We start from the raw sequence: 7,719 nt of genomic DNA on the forward strand, positions 1-7,719 counted from the left end.
AAAAAGAGTAGATTCCATCCTCTCTCCTTATTCTTTACATGTACATTATCGCCTGAAGCAAAAAAGATAATAAATGATAAGAAAAAAAGAAGTAGGAAGTAGATCCTTGATCTAATCTAATAATATTCTGCTTTTCGAATGGTGATGACGATGCTGCCGACCATCCGGCAGCAAGCTTTGTGAGCAAACTTGTACATTGGATATCCATTCAGATTTTAAGATCCTGTCGACGGTCCAGCGCTGAGCCGGGTCAGGATCAAACATGCCATACAATACTTGTTTCTCTTGCTCGTTGCATTTGCTTATTGGCTGCCACTGCCGGCGCTCACGTTCATCCAGGAACTCTGTGAACTTTGGATCTTTGCGGGTAGCCTGGAAGAACGGGATGCGTCTGTACAGCATGCAGTGCCACGTCACTGCAGCGCTCCATACATCTACAGCTCGACCATCGTAGCCTTCTGCTTTCGTTTGATCGGTAAACAGCTCAGGTGGCCAGTAGGGCTCTGAACCACACTTGCCATAGGATGGTCGGCCTTTATCGTCGAAGCATGTTTGGACGACGTCTGCGACTCCAAAATCGGTAATCTTGAGCACGCCGTCTGTGGTCATGACGAGATTCTCTGGCTTGATATCACGGTGCGCAACACCGCACTGATGCATATGCTCCAGACCCAGCAAGAGCTGCTTGAACAGACAATCGATTTCTGAATCGTCGAGATTGAATTCTTGCAGGATAGTGAAAACATCCCCGCCTGAGCACTTTATAAAAGACGAGGTTATTATTATTATTATTATTTGACTCTAAAAGATTGCGGGGAGGGGTGGGCCACTTTTTACTCACATATTCCATGACGCTGCACCATCGGTCCTTGTGGTCCTTTACGAGATCAAACGTTTCGACAATGTGTGGATGGCGCAGTGTCTTGCTGATACAAAACTCGCTCGTCATGCGTTTTTGATAATCCTTTTCAGTTTCATCTCTGTCCCGTCTCCGAAACGCCTTGACAGCCACAATCCTGTTCTCGTGCGGCACCTCCAAGAGTCTTATGACTGCCGTCGCCCCGCGGCCCACAATTTTGCCCTTGCGTAAATTGCCGTACTTTTCATGCAGCAGGAGAGGCTGCGCCCTGAATGGCGGCGGATCGTCATCGATGCTGCTTTTGCTTGTGGAGGATCGGCGTCGTCGGCCGCCGGCGAATTGGCGGATCTGTTGATACTGCGACAAGACACGTTTCATTTCTGTAAACATTGTGGGTGACTCGGTGCCTGGCGACGAAAGTGTCGAGTGCGACGTCGATGGCGACGGCGGTTGCTCGAACCGCTGGCTTTGATATGCCGCATTCGGATGTAGCATCTCATCTTTTCCATCTTGGCTCACGGCCAGGGCTGCAGCTAGCGATGCAGCCACAGCAGCAGCGCCGACCGTTGACGTCGTAGGTGTATCTGACGGCGATGGAGGCCTGGATGTCTGCGGGCTGCGCAGAGACAGGTTAGAAAGACGCCGGCTGATTGCCGAAACAAAGATGGGTGCTTCGCTGCTGTCGCTGTTGCTACTACTTGCAGCAAACAAGTTGCGGAAACTGCGTTTGCGACGAGCCGAACGGTGTTCGGACGGTGCTGGAGGCGGGGACAACGTAATGGTTGGTTGCTGTTGTTGTTGCCGCTGTTGTTGACCAAGAGACTCATTTGACGACGACGATGCACCGCTGCTGTAGCTTTGATCCATTATCGACGATGAAGAGTCTTCACATGGACGGACTACATGGATATCGGTCGCATAGATACTAGTCATGCTGCAAGAGTGGAGAAAAAATAAAGAGAGCAGGGGTGGAGGGAAATGCAAGATGGAAAAGAAAAAAGAAGAAAAGAGCAGCGAGGGGACTAGATGGAAGCATTGTAGCCCCCCTTCCCCTTTCAGTAATCGCCAGAGCTCTGAATTGGGGCAGATTGCAAACAAACGTGCACCGGATATTGCGATCGCCCAGCAACGCAAAAATTGAGTTTAGCGTACCTTACTAGGCATATCGTCACATGCTTGCTCCCTGGGAAGCTACTATTGACTTTTCGCAGCATGTAAATCAGTATAGTTTTCTTGCAACTAAGCAACAAAAAACTCATCGCTGAGATGTATGCATTATCTTGCGTTTCCGTTTTCTCCCTTGCACACACAACTCGTTAGTAGTTATGCGGGTCTTGGCAACAGGAGCCTAAGCGTCGCACTAAGATTTCAAAGGCAAGCAAGTTATCCTTTTCGGTCACTGCATTTACTGTATATTTGCAGACTGTGATATGCCGCATGACATGTATGTCGACGGGAAACTGGCCGGTAAATATAGGTCCATATATATATGTATATATATATATATGCGTGCAAGCATCCAAGATAGCAATTTTGTCTGGGCAGCCAGATAGACCTCATTGCTGCTCGCTTCCAGCCGACCTGGAGGAAAATGTGAATAAGCGGATAAACTTTGACAGCTCTGTCAGCAGCCGAACGAGGACATATGCTAAAAAACTCGACATCGCCGATTTTTATCATATTAATCCAACACGGAGCCTGTATTTTTTCTTTTGTGAACACTCAGCGTATTAAAGACTGCTGATGTTTGCAAAGCCGCCATTATCGTGTTTGCAATAGATCGAGTCTTAATATGCCAAGGGAACAATATATATGCTAACGATGCCATGGTTTTATGCAGGTTCTCTCCGCGCAAACCATATCCACTCTTACCAGAAAGTAAAGTGACACACTCCCCGCATCTTTTTCAACTGAATTCATTTCCGCATTTGTGTGCGCCTACCCCTTCCTACCTGGTTACTCAAATGCCAAAAAGTATTCCTTACTTATCGAGGAGATTCAGACGTTCTTCTTACGTTGAGGAGTTTTCAATAAAATACGATAAGAGAGGACATCACAGAGTCACTACAAAACGCGTCAGGATAGACTGGCATGAACTCGATCGACAGCGTTCTTCGACGACCAATGCAGGATCGTCATCCAGAAGCAACGGAGCCAGGAACATTGGTAGCGGATACATACACCTTGCATATTGTGTATTACAGTATAAGTAACATTATGGAATATATTAAAGACACTGGTAACGACAGAGGTCAAGGCACCAGGACAAAAAACGACAGCCGCGATAATGGAATTGACCGCGAGAACGATGCTGATATCCATCAACTTGAAAGTGCGAATGCGGCGGGCACTCATACTGAAGCCTCTTCTGCTCGCGATAAAGACAAATCGCTACATCATCAAGAGAAGAAATAACAACAACCTTTGGAAGCTGCTCGAACTGAAGAAACGCCGCAATTGCCCAGAAGTACATAGAAAGCTTCTCGTTGGACAGTTTACCCCCATCCAAGGTTCCTTTCTATTACAAGCGTTAAAAGAGCTGCTGCCTTGTTGCCATTGCTTATGAAGACGGGCGTGTCCAGCAGGCAACACTGGGATGGCAATGAACAATTTCGTCGTTTGAAGGCCAGCGAGCATTATGTTGTCAGACCTGCAACTTTTCATCTCCAGAGCCTCATGAGGTGTCTGTTTATAAGCGCGATTTAAGACACTCTTTGGCAGAGTATCCCTCTGCCGTTCAAAGTACATATTCATTCAGTGGATTGTACTTGCCAAGCGTTTCCAGCTCTAAACAGCGTAACTTTACGCTGACATTCCTCGCTTATCTTTAGCAATATGATCTGCGTAGCTGCGGTCTGTGCACGGATTTGTCACCAAAAAGCACTAATCGTCATTTTTAAACCATCCACTTGCGTGGTTGACGTTTTTTTCTTTCTTAAAAACGGTAATGAAATGTTCCATTACAAAAAGCAAGCATGGAGATACATGATAAGCAGATAGGGGAATGGTAATGGGATGTCTTTTTTAACCTTGAAGGCCGCTGTGCATCAATCGTTCGCTATTCCTTTCATTCAAAGATCTCGGGACACTTTTGCGCATACTCGACGACCTTGTTTGCCAGATCCATATCTAACATTTTTGCAAGCTGTTAGTCACTCTTCCCTTCCATTCTTAATTTTCGAAAGATGGAACGTACCAAAGTCGTTACCGAGGTTCGTCGATTTGTATTCCATTATTGTAAAGTTTTTCTCCACTCGTCCGATAACTTCCATGTATTCGCTTCCCCATTGACTCTCCTGGTTATATGCGTCGTTCGTCAGATCAAGACTCATAACAAGGATTTCATGTGCAAAGAGTTATTTACCCCATTCAGTTGAACAAGTACTTGGCCACCATCCGTGGTAGTCAGCACAGCACTGTCGCCTGCAAACTAAGCAGAATAGGCGTCATACACAGCATCAGTCGTCGTTGTCGTTATTGCATCGATTTCAAGATCTGATCAAGTCGGCTTACCGATTTGACTTTTCCAATGATGCGCACAGTCTTGTCAACGTATTTCTCTTGCAGCGATGCGTTGATTCTTGGAGTGGGTTTGTTCATTGTCTAGTTTTGCGCAGCGGGTTGGAGCAGGAACGAAGACACAGTCTGCTGCCACGCGCGCCGCCGCTGCCGCCTTCGCTCGCGCTTGGGCGCGAACGCGATTAGTGCGCCAGATCAGACCGCTGAGTTGCCCAGCTTTCAGTCAGCCACAGTTGCATTTGTTTTCTGAAAAAAAGTTAAAGTACTACAATGGCAGAGCAGCAGCAACAGCAGCACCCGAACAAGCTGGCGTTTGAGGAAGGCGTCACATATATATTCAAAGCATGGACGGCGTTGAAGCTTGCAGTCGAGCAAGAATGGGGAGGCATTGAATCTGCAGAAAAGCGAGACTGGATGATTGAGACCATTGTGGATTACTTTGGCAAACGTATGTCGACCGTATATGCCTATATACATTTCGTCGAGTCTAACGGAAATATTCCACCATTATAAAAAGACGGGAAAAAGCTCGATGTAGACGACGTGGAACCAATTTTGGAACAAATCATGGCAGACGAGTTTCAGACAATATTAGAAGACGATTCAGCATACCAAGTCAGTATCCTTCATCCTCGAGGGTTATCTTGCAAAAATGCTGATAATTGAACATAGGTAGCAAAACATCTCGTAGAACTTTTCCGACAATGCATACAAGGCAACTTTACCGAAGTAGAGCGGTTACGCGCAAAATACGGCGGACAGCGACAACAAGATGCCACCACATCTTCTATGCAACAACCCGGAGATGACAGCGATGAAGACGACGACGATGATGATGATATTGAGGTAAACAGATTAACTAGGATTAGATTGGATTATTATTTTCTCGTTTCTGTATTGACAATCATTTGTAATCGATGCATATAGGACGATGACGATAATGAAGATGAAGATATGGAGATGGATGAGGCTGGTCCTTCCAACAGCAAACAAGAACCCGAAATCGACGACGATGGTTTCCAGACTGTGCGGTACAATAAACGAAGATGAAGAACGATTATTACTGCTTTTGTTTCTTGCGCAATGCTTGGATCTCTTTGGCAATACTCTGTAGCTCGTTCTGGCCCTCTTCTCCCAGTACGTCCTCGGTTCGTTTTCTCTTCTTTCCTGCCTCCTGCTGCTGCTTCTTTTTGTTGTTCTTGTTGGTATCCGTAGTGGTAACGCCAGTGAGCTTGGATGTCATGTCGATGTCATCGCTGCGTGCTTGCTGCTTCTTGTTCTTCTTATTTTTGCTCTTCTTTGGAGATTCATCTGCTTCCAGCAATTCCTCCTCTATCTCCTCAGCAGGCTTGGCATTGATAGAACTCCAGGTTGCTCCCACACCACTGTCAATGACACGTTTAACACGCTTTTGATCCTACACAAGTGCACATCGTAGTGTAAATATATAATACATCTTGTTTTTTCTCCTCGAAAAAGATCGCACCTTTTCTTTCAATTTCAGGTATCCTCGGAATTGCTCAATAGGGACAATTGTCAACCTTTCCGGTACTATTCGTTCGTCAATATTTATACTTTGTTGTTTTTGAAATACACTTTGTATCGTTCTACCTTTCCAGCAATTAAAGTGCCACCACGTTCGCTCTGCCTTGTTCTTTTTCTCGGACTTGCTTTTACGGTGGATCTCGCCTGCTCGAAGCGATCCTTTTATGATTCGCTTTCTGCATTCTGTGCACTTGTCTCCTTGGGAGCTCGCATACTCTATGCAGTAACTGACGATTCCTGCTGCCTGCTGTTTGCTCTCTTTATCTGCAATCGGTTGCTGATCGGTCATTGGTGTTAAAAGTATGTCTACTTTTTCAGGCTTGGATATTTCAACTCTCCTCCTCTCCCAAGTCACGCCGAGCGGCATTTGGCGGGTCCTTGTTGTATTTCAATTGCCCGCGCATGAAAAAAGTTTGTCGTTGGAGTTGGCAAAGTATACAATGCCAGTCGATGCTCCAGAATCGAACAGCTTGTCTTTATTTAGGAGAATATAACACTAACATCCAAGAAGCTTTGAGAATGGGAGCATTGGGCAAGAATTGATATCAGTTGAAGAAAGGAGAGATGGAGCTTGATGCAGCTGATATCTCAAAAACTCATGGTGGTGAAAGCTGTAGCAAGCGTAGAATAGCTTATGAGATGAACTGATGAGGTGTTAGTGGATGCAGAAAGCACTCTTCGGAACGTCCCGCTAGATAGCTTTGCACTTTACGACACGCTTGCGAAAACCATAAAGTCTCTGCTCGTTCGATCACAAATGCTACCGCGGATACTGAAACCGGAGAAGCAGAAGCAGCTGAAGCAGCTGAACGGAAGTTCTTCGCCAAAACCGCAGAGAGAGGAACTCGCGCTGCAACTCGAGACGTTCCAAGAACAGGAAGCGTTGCTGCAAGGTTACATACGCGACGCGCAGCGTAACTGGAAATACGACGATGTTAAAACGTTGCAAAGGACTTTAGAGGAAGTACGCGCCGAAATCGACAGAATAAAATGTAATTTGGCGTAGATATATTGTTTGTATTTATTTATGGCGAATGGTAACTATCAAGTACTTGTCTTGACATATCACGGTTTCTTTCAAGCAGCCGTAAGATAACTGCTGATAGTACTTACATATAGGGACAATTAAGTGGATGAGATACAGAGGTCTCGCCCTACCATATGCCTGCACTCGAACAAAGAAAGGATAGGATATGTTAAGAACTTCTCATGCTTTTATAACTGTTGGATAGCGTATGCAGACTCGGAAATGGGCACACCAGTTGAGTCCACCTGGAAGTCATGAAGACAACGAAAAGATAAGTAAATTGCAGAGGAAGCTGGTCAGCTATACACTATATATCAAAATAATGAAAAGGAAACCCCAAAGCAATGTATGCGTCAAATGGAACAAAATGCATAGCAATAGAAAGCAAGGCAGCAATAGACAAAATAATACTCATTATTTAAATTGCATATAAGATTTTATTCGTGTTCATTTTTATACTTTATACTTTAAAGAAACAGTGCCGTTTAGCTCACGTCGACAATGGTCAACGATGTATCCAGGGACCACCAACGAGGAGGCGGTACCGGCCAGTCCCCACCACCCGAACAAGATATAACTTGCTGCCTTAAAATGTGCCGAAGCTGGCCACAGCAACCGTCAACAAGCCAACTTGCTCGGAGGCGCCCAACAGCCCCACCAAAGGAGGAGCCGTTGAGTCTACCAGCTTTGGCAAGACCTAGGCAAAAGTAGATGGGACACCTTGCTGTAGACCAAATAATATCCAATACAGTACCGCAGAAACCCCAAA

The 7,719-nt window shown here is 45.6% G+C and overlaps 6 protein-coding genes across 6 annotated transcripts; 3 read left to right on the forward strand and 3 right to left on the reverse strand.

Moving 5' to 3' along the window:
• Positions 1-111: 111 nt before the first annotated feature.
• VTP01DRAFT_5503 (uncharacterized protein) lies at positions 112-1,792 on the reverse strand (the record flags this gene model as incomplete). Its single annotated transcript, XM_069384303.1, has 2 exons — positions 112-759; positions 842-1,792. 2 exons carry the CDS (start codon positions 1,790-1,792, stop codon positions 112-114), a joined length of 1,599 nt encoding a protein of 532 aa, XP_069235420.1.
• A 1,158-nt stretch (positions 1,793-2,950) lies between these two features.
• VTP01DRAFT_5504 (uncharacterized protein) lies at positions 2,951-3,274 on the forward strand (the record flags this gene model as incomplete). Its single annotated transcript, XM_069384304.1, has 1 exon — positions 2,951-3,274. The coding sequence occupies one exon, from the start codon at positions 2,951-2,953 to the stop codon at positions 3,272-3,274; it is 324 nt and encodes a 107-aa protein (XP_069235421.1).
• A 652-nt stretch (positions 3,275-3,926) lies between these two features.
• On the reverse strand, positions 3,927-4,459 carry VTP01DRAFT_5505 (uncharacterized protein; the record flags this gene model as incomplete). Its single annotated transcript, XM_069384305.1, has 4 exons — positions 3,927-3,988; positions 4,056-4,155; positions 4,224-4,289; positions 4,373-4,459. The coding sequence occupies 4 exons, from the start codon at positions 4,457-4,459 to the stop codon at positions 3,927-3,929; spliced, it is 315 nt and encodes a 104-aa protein (XP_069235422.1).
• Positions 4,460-4,648: 189 nt separating this feature from the next.
• On the forward strand, positions 4,649-5,428 carry VTP01DRAFT_5506 (uncharacterized protein; the record flags this gene model as incomplete). The annotated part of the gene is made up of 4 exons (XM_069384306.1): positions 4,649-4,826; positions 4,896-4,993; positions 5,051-5,224; positions 5,306-5,428. 4 exons carry the CDS (start codon positions 4,649-4,651, stop codon positions 5,426-5,428), a joined length of 573 nt encoding a protein of 190 aa, XP_069235423.1.
• A 10-nt stretch (positions 5,429-5,438) lies between these two features.
• VTP01DRAFT_5507 (uncharacterized protein) lies at positions 5,439-6,212 on the reverse strand (the record flags this gene model as incomplete). Its single annotated transcript, XM_069384307.1, has 3 exons — positions 5,439-5,795; positions 5,865-5,929; positions 5,990-6,212. 3 exons carry the CDS (start codon positions 6,210-6,212, stop codon positions 5,439-5,441), a joined length of 645 nt encoding a protein of 214 aa, XP_069235424.1.
• A 275-nt stretch (positions 6,213-6,487) lies between these two features.
• Positions 6,488-6,929, forward strand: VTP01DRAFT_5508 (uncharacterized protein; the record flags this gene model as incomplete). Its single annotated transcript, XM_069384308.1, has 2 exons — positions 6,488-6,524; positions 6,592-6,929. The coding sequence occupies 2 exons, from the start codon at positions 6,488-6,490 to the stop codon at positions 6,927-6,929; spliced, it is 375 nt and encodes a 124-aa protein (XP_069235425.1).
• Positions 6,930-7,719: the final 790 nt, after the last annotated feature.

Source organism: Rhizomucor pusillus, assembly GCF_041956525.1.
Source record: "Rhizomucor pusillus strain CBS 183.67 unplaced genomic scaffold VTP01scaffold_22, whole genome shotgun sequence".
Taxonomy (NCBI): Eukaryota; Fungi; Mucoromycota; class Mucoromycetes; order Mucorales; family Lichtheimiaceae; genus Rhizomucor; species Rhizomucor pusillus.